General features: G+C 43.0%; 1 protein-coding gene across 2 annotated transcripts in view; it reads left to right on the top strand.

Moving 5' to 3' along the window:
* GLRA1 (glycine receptor alpha 1) overlaps positions 1 to 19814 on the top strand; it is a 40110-nt gene that overhangs the window by 7507 nt on the left and 12789 nt on the right. Inside the window, exons 2-3 of one of the 2 annotated variants that reach the window (XM_029085289.1) lie at positions 8363 to 8493; positions 12755 to 12822. In XM_029085289.1, coding sequence (XP_028941122.1) covers positions 8363 to 8493; positions 12755 to 12822 — 199 coding nt within the window. Of the gene's footprint in view, positions 1 to 8362; positions 8494 to 12754; positions 12823 to 19814 lie in introns of those variants that run through there. The other variant, XM_029085290.1, reaches the window with a different exon arrangement.

Genomic DNA, 19814 nt, shown 5'->3' on the forward strand with positions numbered 1-19814 from the left:
AGTAAATAAAAAAAAAAAAAAAAAAAAAAAAAAAAAAAAAAAAAAAAAAGACTTTTTGTGAAGCATCTTTACAACCTTGTCTCTTTGTTTACTCCCAGGGCTTTTACCCTCTGGAAGCACAACTGAGCAGGGCAACAGCTCCTGGCATACCCAAACACACACACACAGGTCTTTTCCTGCACTAGAGCTCACAGTATCTGATCTACAAAACAAAATGTCTGTGTTCCACCTCTCCTGCCACCCCATGTGCCTGAGAATCACAAGCAGCCTCCAGCTTCCAGCCCCATCCATCACACCCTGACACAGAGCTATGGGCTTAGAAATCATCTCCCAGCAGCACGGCTGACAAAGTACAAACCCCATCAAACGCAACCTGCTCTGCTGCACCAACGTGGGTCCTGCGGCATTGAAAAAATGGGGGTTTTTGTCAGGGAGCTGAAGAGGTCAGAGTCATGGGGCAGCCAGGGTGAGGAGGAGAACCCTCCTGGGGAGGGGACCCAGAGTTTAGCCACTCATTCCAGAATTTACATTTCATTATCATTCATGTATAAAATGATAAATTACACCAGGAATCCCAGACAGCATAGAGGGAACATTCATCTCCAGCAGAGTGTTTGCATTACAATGACAACAACTAATTCTATCAGAAAACATCAGAACAAGCTCTCTTATCACACAACTCCTTTTACACAGTACAAAATAAACACATCAGAGAGCCCTAGTTTTACAATGGGACCCACAATTTTGTAGGTAGGTTATGCGTGTTGGCTCAGGAGGTCTTTTCAAAGGATCTGCAGCAAAAAGTTTCAGAAGATAAAATCCACCACAACTCTGCACATCATGTTGTATCTCTTAAAAGAATTCTATTCATACCACCCCTGATTTATCAAAAAAGAATAAAAGCAGTGGCAATATTCTTACAAGCAGCACAAATCCTTAAACTAAAACTAATTTTTAAAAAGCTCCCGTAGCAAGCTATTTGAACTGATGAAAAAACACGACTGATAGTTCAACTACAAACCTATAGATAGAAGAACAGCCACGATTTCTTGTAAGTCTCTGACACTTGTCTGGTCTGTGATCTAAAACCTTCTGACGTCAACTGAGGTTCCCATTGCAGCTCTCTGGCCAAACACTAAATCAAGAGCACGTCAACAAAGAGAATATTGTTACCTAGAATGTGAAGCCTTGTCTTGTAAAGACACTTTTCCCCTTTATTTATTGCATCCAGGAAGGCTGTTTATGCATAACTTTAAATATCTGACTAGCCCCTCTGACTTTAAAGGGAATATTCAGCATATGTGACGCTAGACACTTGCTTTTGTCTTTGCAGAGACTTTTTTTCCCTTTTGTTTTTCTATGAAAAATGCAACTGTACTTTTTTTTTCATTAAACCCTTCAGTATATGCGCACACAGGAGTCATTACTGGTGTTTGCTGGATTTATTTTGCAAGCAATTAAAACCTGAGCATTATTGACTTGTGATTCTCCACTGTTTATGTTTTCAAACCTGCCTCAGTGGCTTGGGATCATACATCTCCAGAAAGTCACTATTTGTGCTCCAAGAGCTGTAGAGTCTTCTGGAAGAGATATTGGTTGAGAATGTTGCTAAACAGAATGTCTGTGGCTTCAAAACTGGATTTAACACAGACATTTTTATAATATGAGACAAGCAAGAATGACCACGCAATATATGAGAGTCTGAACGATGGTCCTTGTAAGCACAGGGATCTTGCATGTAACTGTGCACTATTCCCATGCAATTTGTTGGTCTCCCTTTGCTCTTCCCATCTCAACTATATACAACATGCAGATTTCTACCCACCCCCCCCCAAGCTGATTGTCTAGTTATTTCTTATTTTCTTATTGCTCTGTCCAGGCAGTGTCAGCAATTGCTTCAAGTGCTGGTGCCTTTCCATAGAGTTAATCAGTGTAATTGGGATGTTTTATAGTTCTAGACAGGGTGTGTTGCCATATGGGGTAGAAGCCATGGGCTGCAGGAATGTGGCAGTGGAACACAGAGACTTTGGATTGCTGCAGTCTGAAGAAGAGATTTTTCTTACTCCAGTTGTTGCAGCTTTTCCTAGATGGGAAGGATTACAGAAGGTTAATTCCCTGAAGCCCATGGAAAAGTGCTTCCCAGCTCTTCTCCTCCTGTACAGTCACCAGCACCAGTGGTAACATGTTGTGTAGGACCTTTGAGAGCATTTTGGGATTCTTTGGGTTAAAACTTTAACTGATTACATCCTGCGACTACTGCAATGCAGTTACTTCTGGTACAAAAGCTAGAATTGGTTTAAACAGCTCAGAGTAACAGAGCACAGGCATCCTCAACAGAGATGGCAATATTTTACAAGCCTACTTCTTCTTTCCCACCCTCTCCTCCTCCATGAATTGGGATAAATAATAGCTTATTACCCATTTCTTTCTCAGAGTGAAATCGCCTTTCTCAGGTTCTCAAATTCCACATTCACCAGTCTCATTGCACACAACTAATTTCCTATCCTGGCCCAACATCCAGGTCTGCTCCATGCTTCTGTTGCATAAACTGTCAGCTGAATTAAGAAAACAACCAAGTCCAAATGTCCTCCTCACCTCTGAATACTAGCGTTGCAAGTTCACCCTGTAGCACATCCCACAGCCATGCTGCAAGGGATCACCAGCAGTTGGGCATGACCACATGGATTGCAATCAGTGCAACCAGCACATCTGTAACACACAGAACCCACCTACTCTGCACCATGCCAGGCCAAAAATATAACATTGAGGCTCTCTTCTCCACACAGACCTCCACTCTTCCTTTATCCTGTCCATCTCCACTGCTGTAGGCCAGGAATTCAGACAACAGGACAGAGAAAAACATGCAGACAATGAGTTCCATCCTTTTTAATTGAATTGCATATCAATATTGATTGTGCTATTCATTTTGATAGTAAATCTAATCATTAAAAAAAAAAGTCTGCTTGCAGTCTCTGCCAAGCCTTCCCAGGCCAGTGTCTGGCAGCATTTCCCTCAAGATAACATGCTGATGCGCAGTCAGAAATAACAGTCTGTGTGCAGAGTTTAAGGCTGCTCCTGTTCCTTTGCATCAGAGAAATCTCTCCCCTTTCCTTCCTCCAGCTGCTGAGGACGCGATGGAGATGAGCAACCCCAGTATCAGCAAGGCTGAGTACAGGCTGGGCTTTTCTAGGCTCCAGTCTCTGCTCAGGGGTCAAAAGGGACCAGGGAGATGGTTCAGGAAACCCAGCAAAGCAGAACAGGGGGAGAGTCATCATGGATAACGTTAGTTTATCATGGACAACACAATGCGTTTCTGCACCCAACCATCTGATGTTCTCTTTATGACTACACCTCTCAGAGCCTGCTGAAGTCAATAAAACTAAGCTCTTGAATTCTCCTGTGTCCCCAAGACCACACACTGGCTTTGAAGGCAGTGAGGGTAACAGTTACACTGGTCACACCTCAGCCTGCCTCAAAGACCTGATGAACATTCCTCTCCCCTCAAATATCTACTCACAGAAAACATCACATTTGAAGGACAACTCTGTGAGCCAACTCACCTGAACACCACTCCCAACACATCCCTGCCAAGCTTTCTGGCCTGTGCTGTGTTTCAAAAACAAATAAGCAAACAAACCACTTCAGAAACCTCTGCTGAGCAGCACTGAAACAGGGGAAGTGATTTGGTATCTTCTATTTTCCCAACCTGCAAAGAGCCCAACCAGAGAGATAAACCCAGTGCTGTTCTCTTGAACCACTGGTGTTGCACCAGTTTACCTTTGGGGACCTGAGCCTTCTACACTTGACAGAGATTTATTTCCTCTGCAGACACTTGTTTTGCAACAGTTTGTGCTTCTGCTGCCAAACGTTATTTTTTTACCCTCAAAATTAATGATTAACAATTAAATTATTTGACAGGGGAATAGAGGCCCAGTGCTAATTAAATTCCTTCATCTCTCCTCTTTGCAAAGGGAAAAAATTGTTATTTCTCAGTATCAGTATTCAACCAGAATAGGGCAGTTTGTGATGCTGGACTTAATTAGATGGACAACCCTGGGCACAGCCAAAAAAGAAAGGAAATTTGCACAAAGGTCATACAAATGGTAGAGGAGAGAGAAGGGAAGTGGGGAGAAGAAGGAAGAAACAGCCAGCTGGGGAGCTGGGAGCCGAGCAAACTAACATGTCCAGATTACAGTAGAGGTAAAACAAGTAAGTTTTTATAAGAATAATCTGTTTAGCTGAAACAAAACAATGCAGACAGAGCAAGCAGCACCTGTATAGGCTGGGAAAAATCAGTAATAGGTGTCCTGCAAAGCTTGACTGCTCTGTTGTAAGGAATGCAATTCTTATGTATCCTGAGCAGCTGGGCTGTTCATTTCCACCAGCTTTCACCTTCACGTGCTTGCTGGTGGGCTGGATATCCCAGGGGCTTGGTGGTGCCTGCTTACATGTCAGTGTTAATATCACAAAAGATTATGCTAGTTCATCGACCCTCTGAAGAGATCCTTTCCATTGTTGTCACTGTGATGATTGCCTGATGGCACTTTCTCAGCCAGATCCACTAGGGATTACACCAGTGTAAATAAGATAAACCACTGTCTGGCTGCTATTTAAATGCACCAAGATGCTCTTGGCTCAGACAACACTCTTGCACCAACGCAAACTACATCCTTGGTATTTATCTTACCTGTTCAATCTTTTTGTTTATTTGAAGAATAAATTTTCTCTCTGAACAATACAACAACCCACCCTAAATTTCCAGTTGTCTTCTATCATCAATAATTTTCAAATCACTTGGCAATTTCCCTCTCCTTATCGCTGATGGGCCAAGAGATGAACAGTCCTATTGGACTTTCAAAGGTCCTTCTGGAAGAACAAAGGGATAGAGAAAATCCCAGAAATCTCTCAAGGCAGCACACAGCACTGGCCAAGACAGACCTGGAAGGGAGCAGAAGCAGATAGTTTTTGGGTGCTGTCTGACCTAAACTGCCATAGCAAAGCTCAATTGTCACAACCAGAGTGAACATTCCATGGTTGTGTTAGATGTAATCCATCCCCCCAAAGCACAGTGGAGTGGACCATGCTTTGGAGTTCCCAGTGCTGGTTTTTGACTATTACTTCTCAGCTAGAGAGTAGACACATCTGCCTGATGCTGGAAAGGCTTTGCTATTCCCTCATACCCTGCTTTCTTCCCTTTTCTTGTTAAATCTAGGAGGGAAGTTGTTACCAGCTAGTTTTAGGAAAACATTTAGTAACCAAATAGAAACTGGAAGAAACTCAGAACTCATGATTCCTACCCCACTCCTGGGTAACATCACACAGCAGCCAAACAGAGCTTCTAAAATACACACCAGGAGGCACGAAACCATCTTTGATAATTTAATCACATCCCCAAAAGTGCTCACAGAAATGGCTCAGAGGGATGGGCACGAAGGTACAGAAAGCAGTGGGGCTCAGAGAGGGTGGTCCTCTCTCAGATGCTTGTGGGAATCATTTGTTTGAGATATATACAACCATGTAGGAATTGAGCCCATGAAATTAATTTACTTTTAACGTTGAAGCAGAAAGACTCAGAAAACAGCACCCAAGAAATATCAGCACTCACTCATTGGAAGTGAAGTGAACATATTCAGCATGGGTTTTCTCACTGAATTTCAGGAAAGCTGAACACAGATTTCTGTGCTTTTTTACCTCAATTTTAAAAATGAATGCCAGGGAAACTGCAGTTTCCAGTTATCTTTTTGCACTTAAAGTTTATTAGATTTGTATTGCCTCTTCCCCCCAGCCCCTCACTTTTCCATTTCCATATAGTTCCTCCAGTCTACAGTTAATGAGAAGAAATCAGTGTATTGCACTATCTGGCATCTTGCTGCTGAAGTGGCAGGAGTCTTTGGTTACCAAGTCATTTGCTGCTTAATTGAAATATTTCTCTAGACTCATTGGCATGCAGACACTCTACTGGAATGCAGTAGTCAAGCCTAGTATTGATTGTCCTCCCTTTCTTCCTTTGAGTTTGCAAATCAATTGCACCCTGTTATTTTCCTTCTTAAAAAAATAATAATAATTAAAAAACATCACCCATTCCACAACCCCATTTACCCCTGAAACACACCAGTTTGGCTTTGCATTGTTTCATAGAGCAGGTATGGGGACAAAACAAGTGACACATGGCTGTAGTAAAAGCTACATCCACACTTTGTCACATCACATCCAAGCACAAGTGTGCACCAGCCAGTTCAAATAAGGTCCATTTTGGGAGTGGATTGTGAATATATAAAGGGTGAATGAAATCCTAGTTTTAGATTCTCACTGGGAGTGATCTGGATTTTTCTCCCCTCTTTATTGCAGAAATTAAACAATTTTTAACAGTTCAAAATCTAACAATCTGAGAAACCCAATACAGTTGCAGCTTGCAAAAGAAGCCAGACTGCAGCTGTGAGTTTGCAGGATTGAAAACCAAGGCTTGGCAATCCATCACTGCTAACGCTAGAGGAGAGAGCCAGTGAAATACAGCTTACTACAGACTCCTAATTTTGAAATTATGGCACCCAAGCCCTTTTGAATCCATTGTTAAAGTCCTAAGTAACTTCACAGTTCAAAATGCTCATCAATGCCTTGTCTAGATAATGTTTGTGTCTTTGGAGTCTCTGCTCAAACTTGCATTGTATGAACAGGTCTTTGAGGGCAGGGTCACATTAATGCCATGCATAGTAACCATCCCTAAATTCTTTTTGGTAGATCTTGTGGTAGTACTTAGCAGTGCTCTTCTGAAAGTCAACAGGTTTAACTGCTGCAGACTCTCTTGAGACAAGAAATTTAAAACTTCCCAAGGTGAGATCCTCATGCTGTAAAAGGTCTCCATGGTGTCATTTGTGAGGACATTGCTCAGAGAGGTGGTAGAAGTCCCATCCCTGAAAACATTTGAGGTCAGGCTGGACAGGGCTCTGAGCAACCTGATCTGGTTGAAGATATCCCTGCTTACTGCAGGGGGGTTGGACTACATGATCTTTAAAGGTCTCTTCCAACCCAAACCATTCTATGATATGTAGCTAAGTATCTTGTGCCAGTTATAAACATGCTTAGGCCTCTCAGCTGCTCAGCCAGTGGCTTCTCACAGTTCCCACACAGCCTTTGTACTTTAAAAAAATCCAGGAGTGTTGCAAAGGGTGAAGCAATGAGCCCCACTTCCTCCTGAGGAGCTTTCTTTGGCTTATTATACATTTGCATTGCAATTCTGCCTGTAGGCTTTAACCAGCATCAGGCACCTGAACCCACAGGCACAGACAGCTCTTGCCCTAAGCACACTGCATTTCACTTGTGGGTTTTTTGTTTTGAGGTTTGTTGGGGGTTTTTTCTGATCTAGGCAGTTTTACACCACACTTTCAGCCTGGGAACAGATCTGTGTTTGAGTAGAAACTCTATAACCATAAGGAAGGAACTGAATAGTGACTATTTCTGCCTTGGAAATCAAACTTTCCTGCAAAGTTGAAAATGAGCACCTAGTACCAGGGGTCACTCGTTCCTGTGTAGATGGCAACAACAGAGACTTCCTAAGCCAAAATCATCACCCTGAAGATCTTGCAGACACCCACAGGGTCAGAAGGAACATTGCCAGCCTTAGACTTTCATTTTCTGCAGATGAATTGGTAATTTCACTCTTTCTGCCCCAGAGGCCACACAGGTCCCAAAAAGATTTTATTTCCTTTCATCCTCAGCCCAACACAAGTATCATTTCAGGATCACACTCCAGACACCTCCCAGCCCAGAGACCGCGTTGCTGTATTGAACTCAGACCCCTGCATTGCAGGTACCAAGAGCAAATGCTGGACTGACCAGCAAGCAGGAAAGATACCTCTATCCACTACAGTCCCAAAGGCTCTGCAAGAGCTACACAATCACATAACACTCATTTAAGCCTCAAATTCCAGATTGCTCTGATCCTACCTGCCTTTTTGGAAAATTAGGCTGTCAGAGCACCAAATGCGCTCCTTGCTATTTGCCATGTAATTAAGCACTAACTGCTGCCCAAGGCTAATCTCAGACTGTATTTTTCCTGTGGAGCTCAGTGCCAGAGCTCGCATTTGTAATTTAGTGGCATGCCAAGGAACTATACCTAAACTCACAAAAGGATTTTCACCACTCATCATCTCTCTTCTACTTTAGTGGCAGCTGGGATTCTGTATTCAGAGATGTTTGGGCTGGGCAAATAAATTAGCAGAGACCAGCCTCATTAGGAATTCACATGGGTACCCATCCTGCCTCACAGCGGAAAAAAAGATGCTGACTGCTCGGTTTCTAGACCCCAAACACTCCCCAGTATGGGATATACACTAAAACCTCCTCTTTTTTTCTACTCAAACAGCCTGGCAGCCTCCAAAGAAGCTGAAGCAGCAGCACGATCTGCCCCCAAACCCATGTCTCCTTCCGATTTCTTGGATAAACTGATGGGGCGAACTTCAGGATATGATGCCAGGATCAGGCCAAATTTTAAAGGTATGCAAAATCCTTGCCTTTATGACTTTGTTTCATTTTGGGACTGAAAACTGCATGCAATCCTCATGAATGTCTCCCCAGCTGTATATGGAATGTGAACAATCTTTATGTTCATATGAAATATGTATGATAATGAGATATTCAGCATGTGGATGCCTTGTAGATGTCTGGAAAGGCATTTGATTTCTACTCGGAATGGGAACAGTCTTATAACAACTTCACAAGCAGGAAACACTTCAATTTAGGGCTCAGGGATCCTGTCAAACTGAACGGTGACCAGCAGGGAGCTGAACCTCTTACAGATTAGGAAAAAAATCACAGAAATACCTTGATTGGAAAAGATCTATGAGATCATCAAGTCCAGTCATTAACCTAACACTGACAAATCCCCTAAACCATGACTAAAACATATCCCTAAGTACTATGTCTAGACAAGTCTTAAATACCTCCAGGGTAATTTAGAAAGAAATTAGAAATTTAGGAAGAAATTAGAAGAAAAATTTCAAATTTTCCACTAAGTCACTGCCCACAGCACCTTCTAACAGTGGGTGATGCTCTCGTCTTACACCCACTGAAGTCGAGGGAGTGCCTCCCATCAGCTCCAGAGGAATTCAGCAGATGCCAGCCCCCATAGAGGGGCTCTCAAGCCAGTGCCTAGTACGGCTCCAGCACAACAGCTACCTTCACACCCAGTTTCCCCAGTTCACCCTGTACTCACTGCCAGCCAAGCAGCATCAAAGCAGGCCTTGGCAGAGACAACAGAACCTCTTTCTTTGCTCCTTGAAACACCTCTTCTACCAAGGGCAGGTTTGTGGGGGGGTTTGTTTTGTTTTCTTTTTAACTGAGCTCACTTTCCCAGAGCTATTTGCCCTTGACTCACACCCAGAGATAAAGTGGGACCTGCCCCTTCTCAGCCACTGTCCAGCTCATTTAATTCACTTCTTTTGTTTCCTACCACGGATTCCTCCTCACCCTGAGAGTCACTTGCAATGCTAACATAGGGCTCCCAGGACCCATTAATCATGGTGACAACACCTGCCACCCAGCTTCAAACAATAAGCTCTATTTTGGGCTTTTAAACCTAAATATAGGTGGGAAGCTTATGTCCTAGTAATCAACTAGGCAACAGAAAACACTTCTGGTTTTACCCAAATCACAAAGAGTTAAAAAACTACTCTGTAAACCTGCCTACTAGTAAATTATGCACACACACAAAAGAAATTAAACTTTAATATTTAATGAAATGTATACATTATCTTCTTGCTGAAGGCAGCTGTATTGCATTTTTATTTGAGATAATTTAATTTCAGTTTTATTTCATGAACTACACCTTCCCCACAGGGCAGTTTTGCTGGCTTAGCCTCCCACACATAAATCAGGCTCTAATTTATATGGGAGGCATAGGAGGTGTTTTACAGAGCTTGGGGTTGTAGCTCTCAAAGCATGCCATTTAAATTAACTACAGTAACTCATAAGGGCATTTTAATGGCTTAGATCTAAATGAAAATAATACCAAAGATCCACATCAGATTGATTTTTGGGGAGGGCAAGATTCACAAAGAAGATTGCAGCTTTTTTATAAATGCTGTAAAGTCTGGACTCAGCTGGGGATTCACATTCTGAGAACAAGGAAGAAGCATTTGGGCTTCGCTTTAAGTTGGAGGATGAAGTCAGTATCTCAGACAGGGACAGAGCTGGACCTGGCAGGTGTGGGACAAGGGACCTCTCACCCAGGCTGCACCCTTAACCCTGCGGTTGGAAAACTATATTCCCTGACAAATGCATCCCACTGCAGAGGTGACACTTTTCAGTGGCAGGAAGGGAAGTTTCTAGAACCTCAGACAAGATAAAAAAAGAAAAAAAATTTAAAACTCAAAACAAAAATACTCAACAACAACAAAAAAAAAACCCCAGCCTGCAAAGTGCTCATAGTTCCCCTTGGACACAGCACCTCAACAAGAGCTGGGCTGCCCCAAGGCGAGTCTTCTGCATGTGTACTGGGCCAAGCTCATCTTGTACTCAGCTTCACCAGAGCACATCACCAGAGGATCAGGAAGAACAGGGCCAAAATATTCTATGCATGTCAGCGACATGAGCACACACAGACATCCAGGAGGTCAGCTCAGTATTATTCTTATGCTGTTCCCTTTAGGAAGGGAAGTCACGTGCACATGGACCTTCTAGATGGTTCACAATATGGATTCAGAGGAGAAAACTATTACTCCTGAGCTCAACAGAAGGACTACAGAAGGGATAAAACAAGTGCTACATCCTGATCAAATGTGTGCTTTCAGCTGCTGGATAAACTTCACAAACCCATTGGATAAGAGGGTTTGGAGAAGCAGGGAGGAAAAACTAAAAAGACACCATTTTGCACCCAATATTTTAGCCCATGCCTACGTTTAACAGTCTGGAGGAGAAGCTGCACAGACTGAGCAGTACGAGAGCTGCTGGTTTGCTGGCAAAGGGCTGTCTGGGAGCTGGTTAGACAGAAGCCTGTGTGAATTGCCTGGGACTCATACCAAGAACCTCCCAGCCATAGAGAGCGTTGCTGTTATGTGGCTGCAATCCTACTCCCACAGAGGACAGGCACAAAGTTTCAGAAGAGGCTGAAGCAGAAGAGGAAAGGGAAAAGAAGAGGAGCAAACCAAGCTCCAAATATTACTTAGTAATCAGGAAATTCCATTAACTTCCACACAGGAGGAAGTTTGCACTGATTAAAGGCACAAGCTTCTTGTTAAAGCTATTCCTCCCCACCAAGTGTTTCATCTCACAGCAGCTACCAGACTGCAGATGTGGCCTTAACAGACAAGTGTCACTCCCTGAGTGAGGCTGAGCCATCAGGCAGTGTTTGAGATGCAGACACAGTCCTCGTCTCCATAAAGAGTGGGGGAATAATCTAAAAATCCACATTTGCCACTTCCACAGATCTTATCTTCCCAGAAGCATCTGTCACTGAGATAAGAGATCAATTCCCCCAGTATTAAAGTGGCACCTTGGTTCCTGGGGAGGTTCCTCTGCTCTCTGCTTGGGCTGCCTTTCCCCACCACACACTGAGCAGCACCAGTAGCAGGTCCTTTGGGATCCCCCCAGAGCAGAGGCCTCTTTTGCTTCTCCCCTTGCCTTAAGGCCCTACAGGAACCCTCTCATTATATATGGGCAAGGCACTGTTTTGTCAGGCTCCAGGTATGTCCCTGGTTCCAAAATGTTCTCCAGCTTTTTGCATAGGACTGAACTGCAGCTCTTGGCATCTCCCTCAGTGCAAATGCAACTTTTCCACCTTAGATTTGCCAGGCAATATTGTGAACCACTCCAGTCATACCTTTGAGCACTGGTACTACACAAATAGACCAACTTCCACACCCTCTAACCACAATCTTTTCATCCCTTAATCCTCACTCCCCTCCTTTGGTGGCCCCTTAACTTTTTTAATATGAGCAGGCTAAGCAAAGCTTTGGTCTGAAAACAAACAAAGCCCAGGAGACACATGGTCCAAAGTCTGGGAGTGCCTTCTCCCAAAACAGAACAGAGAATTGCTGCTGGCAGAGCCCTAAAGACTCCTGTCCAGCTGTGAGCCTTGGCAGACATCACCATTATCACAGGGGGTACCTGCTCCTTTACCCAGCCTGATCATAGAATGGTTTGGGCTGGAAGCGACCTTAAAGATCATCCAGTTCCAACCCCCCTGCCAGCAGCAGGGACACCTTCCACTAGACCAGGTTGCTCAAAGCCTCACCCAACCTGTCCTTGAACCTTGATCTCTACAGCACACTCTGCTGCACTGGCTCCATAGGGAGCATACAGTCTTAGCTCAGAAACATTTAGATGTTTTAAATGAGTATTTTAAGAGAATAAGGCTCTAAAGAAGAGTGTCTGTCAATAGCCTCTCAGCTCTTTTCTGCAATACATTGCTATCATGTTCAAGGTGAGCTTGGCACCCATACAGCAATGCTGGGATATCTAGAAAGCTGTCCTGCCTGGCTGTGATCTATTTGTTTTCATCAAAAGAGTTCACAGAAAATATATATAAACACTCTCCCAAACTGGAGAACAGAGGTGAAGCAAGAGCATTGTCTGATGTCAAACTGGCGTCAGAACCAAGACTAGACTCAGCCAGGTCATCCAGACCTTATTCTCATATTCACCCCTCAGTCACCCTGTTCCCACAGTAGTTTTTAATACTACAGAGTGGAAATACTTCGAATACTTTGTCTTATAAGCATAAAGTGAACTGCTGTTCCAATCTGTATTTGTCATGCAGGCCCACCAGTGAATGTCAGCTGCAACATTTTCATCAACAGCTTTGGTTCGATTGCAGAAACAACTATGGTAAGTAAAAACCACAGCACAGCTGCTCAGCTACTGGCTAAGCTTTATTACAAATACAGCATCACCCTCCTCTTTAGTGTGACCAGAGGAAAATACTGTCTCTGTGTTCCCAAGATTTACCTCGGGTTTGAGTAAATTAATGGCCAACAAACAAGACACACACTGCATGTAGTTGAAGATCACACAGTCTCTACCTGCATCTCTACAAAAACATTGTACAGCCAAAGTATAAGGGTCAGAAAAGGAAATAATCTTTTCTGAAGACTTGCCTAAGGCTCCACTCTCGGACACAGTTGTAGATACCTTGTGTTTAAGTGCATATAAATCCAGAAGTTTGAATCAACACTACATGAAGGGAAATCAGCTGAACTCAAATTCAGCCTGCACCAGATTTCAGATTCCCAAAGATTAAGAGAATCACTAGATTATTATTTTCTTGGACACACATTTCTGTTAGACAAGCATTTTTAATTAAAAAAAAAAAAAAATATGAAGCCAAATGTTCACAAGTTAAGGCTCACTTCAGACAAAATTAGTGAACATAGCCAAAGGCTCTATCTAATTGGCAAGACATTGGGAGCAGAGAATCACTAGAACAGGAGATAATTGCTCCATCTGAAAACTATTAAAGATTGGTTGTGACATAATCAGTGAACAGCAAAGGAAAACTCTGGAGGAACAGTGCCTTACCTCTGTGCTAATTAAAGCTAATCCAGAAATATAGTTTTTAATTACTCTTTGATAATTCTTTTTCTAGAAAGATGTTGAATGAAGAATGCAAGACTCCAGCTTCAGGTGTTTTGTGCATTCAGGCAGGATGTTATAGGCTTTACATTTAGATCACAACCCCTGACTTGAACAAGGTACTCATGCCTACCACCATCAGAGGAGATCAGCAGCTATATACCTGGGGTTATAAGTCTCTTCTGACACGATACCATTGTTCTGGAAGCATTTGGGGTTGAGGGTAATTCAGTTCCAGCAGTAGGAAAAAAAGCTGTTACTCTGTTCAAGCACAAAGAAACACATTTCATAGTTGGCTTGCAGAATTTGTCAGAGTTCATTGGTGAGAAAGGTATTCAAATATTCATTTGTACATAAAGCAAAAGAAGAACTAGAACCAAAATACACATCTGTTCCTAATGTACTATTTTATTTTATATCTGCTGTGGTATTACAGGCAATAAATACTCTGTTCCTGCACATCTAGCAGACATGATCCACAGACTGCAAGGGAGAGGGGGACAGGCCCATAAGGGATCCCTGTGCAATGTACAGAGCACATTACAGTGTTGTGTTTTTCAATATATCTGTCCTACATTGCAAGATGCTTTGGAGCAGGGAGCCATCATACAAAGACACCACAGCATTCCAGTAAGCAGGATGCCCCATAAAATTAGCACAGACTAGCAGGAGAGAGAGATGCAGTTCACCTCCAAGACATGCTGCAGGGACTTGCTATCCTCTCCAGATGCCACTCATTTCATAGTCTATCTTCCATAGAAAAAATTCCCACGGGAACCCAAGAACACCCTCTGGGCACATTGCTTTGTCTTGAAATAACCAAGCCAGCTCTGACAAGCTAGTCCAGATGTCAGGCTGACGCAGCATTGCACACAACCTAATATAATGTGCTGCTTTGGGGACAGCGGTTCTGCTTGTAAATGCTGACAAGAACACAAGCAACACAGGTACTGAAGCATCTAAAAACGAGAGCCCAGCAAGTTAGAGCAGTCTTTGGGATTTTCTAACTTAGGATTTACTCTGCAGAGAAGCCAGTCTCTCCTCACTGTCTGAGGATGCAGCAGGTCAAACAGGCAGCATCCGTTCCCCACCACAATTTCTGTGAAGGGCAGAAGGTCTTGTCATGAAGGGATTTGGGGACAGACCTGATTACTTTGAATTCAAACCAATGATCAAATATCTGGGGGGGGGAAAGCTTGGGTGACAGAGAGGAAATTCAGTGTTTCACCATAAAGAAAGCAGTACTCCATCATCCACCCTTGGGAATGATGATAGTAACACTCTCCCAGCTGTTTCCACAGCCAAAAGAAAAAGAACAACATGGTTTAAACCTCAATCATTAGATACTCTAAGCTTGGCCAGGTTCATGTTCTGACTACTACTTCATTTGATATTTGGTAACTATTGCACTGCTACATGCAGGAGAAGAGCCACAGGTTTTTATAGATACCATACACATGCTATTAGAGAAGCCTTTAAAACATCTCCATAGTGAGGCTGTTAGTTCTTACAGAAACTATCACTGCTGCCATTTAAATTTACACTGCCTGAATCTCACAAATCAGCATAAATCATGAGGCCACCATGCAGAGGATTAGAGAGATTGAAGGGGAATTCTCACTTACAGTTTGAGGCATCATGGAAGGTAGAAGAAAAGGAGAAAATACAAGGAGAGAGAACAAAACAGGCACTTGGTGTAGCGACTTGGGTCTACAAACCTCAGAAGGGATAAAAATTATCTGGGGCCAAGAGAAGGCACATACTTACAAAGCAAATCGGGAATCAAGTGATGCTTTTGATTTCTCTTCCAATGGAAGTAGCAGTTTTATGGATCTCTCACTGGCTTAAGCAGTTGGGAGTATTTTGTACACAGTGAAGGCACATGGAGAAGGAGGAATTTTATTTTTTTTTTTTAACATAATCATCTGAAGTCCCTAGGAGCTGGACTTAATGCTCAAGATGACACCTCCCAGTGCCATGATTTAAAGAGGACCCACATGCAGCAAACGAGAGTGTAAAATAAATAAAGCCACAAAATAGCCACACAGGCTCCCCTAGACATGATATTTATACACAGATTTCTTTCTGCTGATTTCATGCTATAGTTATGCCATCTGAAAAGAGTAAACCAAATGTAACCTTCCAGTCAGGTGCTGCACAGCCACAATTGGTCTCCTAGCATCTCCTAAGGCCAGGAGAAGTTAGAGGCTGCAACTGTCCAAATGTTAAATACTTGTTCAGAGACATCTGTACATGAGCTTTCCAATGAGATACCAAATCATCCCGCAAAACAGACTAAACAATTCACTCCAGCCTCACAAATCACAGTGCAGCAGATAGCAGATATGGCTGATGAAGTGTAGGGGTCACATTTAATAGCAGGCCCACTCAACCCAAGGTCAGTAAAAGACATTAGTATCCACACACAAAGCCTGTAGCAAAGGCTAGGTCTTGAGCTCAATTTTCTAGTCAGTCATTCTTAAAACCAACCATCAGTCCCACAGAGATGATAAGCATGTAACAAGTCACACAATGCAAAATGAAAAGGTTTTCACAACATCTTGCAGTCTGCTGCAGTTTCAATGCTAGACCTGCAGTGTTTTGGCCATCTCTGTGACTGGAGTTCATCCTTGCACTGAATAAAGGATGGAATTAAAAAAAAAAAAAAAGCCATGAAATGGAGCTATGCAACTCAAATACAGGGACACAAAAAAAAAAAAAAAAAAAAAAAAAAAGGCAAGCCAAAGAAAAAGACCTCACTACTAAATTCCTGAACTTGAAATTCAGATGCTAGCTACAACCCAACCCCCAGCATCTCCATCCTTAGTCCAGAGGACTATGCTTTCCCCTTCTTTAGTAGGAAGGCCCAGAAAAACTTTATGTTTTGGATTCCAGCACAAGCAAACCACACATACTAAGCACCAGGGTACTGCTCCCACCCCTCACCACAGGCCTACCTTCTACAAGTAACAGCCTTCCTCCTTAGCAGCACCTCCAACACAACTGCTAGCTGCAGCATCTCCAACACAACTGCTAGCTGCAGCATCTCCAACACAACTGCTAGCTGCAGCACCTCCTTTCCTTGGCCCAGCTGTGGCTTTCACACCAGGCTTCAAATTGGCTACTTGGCTACAGTTGTGGCAAGCTAACAAGGTTCCTTATTAACCTTTCCAAGGTCTGCTTCTAGCATTTTCTTTGATTTGTTGTTTTTTGGGGAGTTTTTTTTGCAATTAGTCAGTTGTAATGCTCCTTTGCAGGGCAAGTTGACTTAAAAATGTTTGTTCATTCCCTTTCTAAAGAATGAACCCAATGTGAATAAAACCCCTTTTGCTCTGTTGTCCAAGTGGGATAACAGAATCCCTTCCTGAAGGAGTTTGATCTCTATCTTGGTTTGGTTTTGTTTGGGGTTTTTTTTTTCCATCAGCAAAACTTAAACCTACCAAAGTGAAGTCTCTCATCAAAACCTTCTGGTGCAAAGCCTGGTCTAACAGAATCCCTGAGTCGGGCTGAAACCTATTGAGTTTCCTGTCAGTCACCATCCCCTCTTCACAGCACTACCACTGCTGTCATCATCTCACTCTTCAGATGCCAAGACTGTGGTATCTTGGGAAGGAAAGGTCTGAAATGTTCTTCCATTTCCTTGGCTCCTTGCGAGGCCACAAAGCAGAATTTCATTTCAGCATTATCAAATTGAACTCTTTTGATCAGTTATTTTCTTCCTGCCCTATGTCATTTCCGCCTTGGGAGTAAAATGCCATTGTTCCAAACTGCAAAGCTCCTGAATGCCTTCACAACACGGAGCTGCTGCTCTCCACTCCCGAGCCAGACAGAGGAGCAGGCTGCATAAGATAATCAATGCCTGGATGTGATTAGCACACAAATGAGGAGCTCAAGTGATAAGAAGGATATGGAGATTTTTTTTGCTGAGTTTTCAGCCCAAGTAAACCCTTTTTTTTTTTCTTTTACTTGAAAGTTCACATCAGAAATTGGTCTGTTCTGTCCATCATTTAGGAATAACTGTGGACTTCTTGGTCATGCTAGTTAAATTCTCATGCAAAAGCATCCAGGAGAAAGACTGTATCTCTCCAGGTAGCCAACAAATTAGTGTTTGGCTCATCACCTCTCAGCTTGACTGCAATGCCTGGGCACAAAGTTTTCAACACACAGGATCCTTTAGTCACAACCACAAACATACCCCATTTGCTCTCCATGCCTTCTGCTGGCTCCTGAGGCAGTGTCATGTCCAGTTTGAAGCCACAGTGCTTGTTTTTAAATTTAAATAAGCCTAGACACAAGAAATCTAAAAGACTGTTCAGCACCTTCAATACTGCAGTGCAATGCAGCTGTCTGTCGTAAGGGAAAATGCATCTGGGAGAAAACTGTTCATGGTGGCCAGGCCAGGACTGTGGACTAAACCCCTTGAGAAGGAATATCTTCATAAATATACTCACACAGAGAGAGACAGGTAAAATACTAATGTCACAGAATGGCAAAGCCAAAGAATTGCATTCAGTGCACATATTCTATTTCTTTGTCCTTGCCTTTTTTATATCAAAACATAAATGTTCCCATGTCTATATTGCAAACCAAAAAATACCCACTGCAAATACTCATCTCCAAAGGAGGAGCACAAAGAATAACATGCACTAGAGTTACTCACCACACTTCTGGACATCCTCTGGAAGGATGTAGAGCAGTCTCTCACACCACACATCCCAGACATGCCCCTGGACTGTTCCCATGTAGGACATGAGTAGAGGACACTTGTTCTCTGGAGATCAGCTAGGAGGGGCCTCCTCACAGCCCTCTACTGTGGGAAGTTAATTTTCATTTGGCCCACAGTATGTGATTAAGATCCCTCATCGTGGTGACAAAGACTATGGCAGTCATTCTGTCTATGGCCTCTTATGTCTGCTCTGGTGGCAACGTGAGCCACACTACACCTCTCTTCTTACCCTTTCCTTTCCTTTTGGCAAGTTCTGGAGCTGAAGCAGTGAACTTACTCCAGAAACAAAGCTTATCCACAACAACACAGGCTGTTCTAGAGACATTGGCTCCATTTTACCCCCCCTTCCAAAAGTTCATCAGGCTGAGAATACTTCTGGGCAGCTACCACTGAAGTTTCTTCCAAACATGAGTTTAATTTGTGTTGTACATGACATAAACCCCCAACTGGAGCTGACCTGCTAGCATACAGCTTATTTGTAGCTGAATAAGCAAAGCAACTTTTTGCTTTCTACCTGTTAGGTCAGTGACATTGATTTCCCCTGACTGCAAAGGCTGTAGATCTTTACACAAAGAAAAGGGAGAATTGAGAGTACACAAGCTGTTCAGGGAGCTGCTGTGGGCCATGGGAAGTAGACATTCAGGGTTGCTTTCCCTTTTCAAGTTTGTGTCGCTGTCTAGTCCTGTGCTAAGACCTTGGTTCCCAGCTGTCCACAGCTATTCACATTTTTCTCAAGACACGTTATCCAAGGTGGACAGAGATGAATAATTAAGTCAGAGGAATGCACTAGGACTTGTGAAGGTGACATTTGGAGTATCAGCAGAAGGAGAGAGGGTAGAAACTTTTCCGTGTTCAGAAGTCTGTTCCTTTTAGCATCAAGTCCTTGGATCATTTGCTGTTGTCACAATCATTAACGTCATTAGTAGCTTCTGTGCTTTGAGGATGCAGATGGCACTAAGTGGCCTGAAACAGATTCTAGACTGTGGGCTTGGCTGTGAACTATCCCATCCAAAAACACAAGGTGCCCAAGACACAGTCCTCTCCCACCCCTGCAGTGTGACTGGACTCCACAAGAGTCATGTCTTCCTGGACAAGAAGCTGTAGGTTCACAGTCAAGCGAGCACTTGAGGCATCAACATCAGAAAGATTCTCCACCACGTGCACTCTTCAACTCCAGAGCTTTGTGTTCTCCAGATGGAAAGAACAGACCTGATGGCAGAGTCAGAGACATCTCCTCAGAAATGCCAAATAGTCTTACTGAAATAAAGGTCCTAGTGCCTGCAGCAGGTATTAGATACCTGTAAGCACATCAGATATCCTCCATTCCTCCATTAACTGTCTCTTAATAAAAGTCTCACAAGTACATTAGTATTAGAAAGGCACGAAAGAAACCCTTAATCATGATAGCAACTATTAATTTGGGCCAGGGCACTGAAATTGGTTTATTATATGCTGCTCTTCAGATGCAGTCTGCCTCTAAAATTAGAAAATTTCAATTAATTTATGGACATGGAGGTTTTTA

The sequence above is a fragment of the Antrostomus carolinensis genome, unplaced genomic scaffold, assembly GCF_000700745.2.
Source record: "Antrostomus carolinensis isolate BGI_N321 unplaced genomic scaffold, ASM70074v2 scaffold8616, whole genome shotgun sequence".
Taxonomy (NCBI): Eukaryota; Metazoa; Chordata; class Aves; order Caprimulgiformes; family Caprimulgidae; genus Antrostomus; species Antrostomus carolinensis.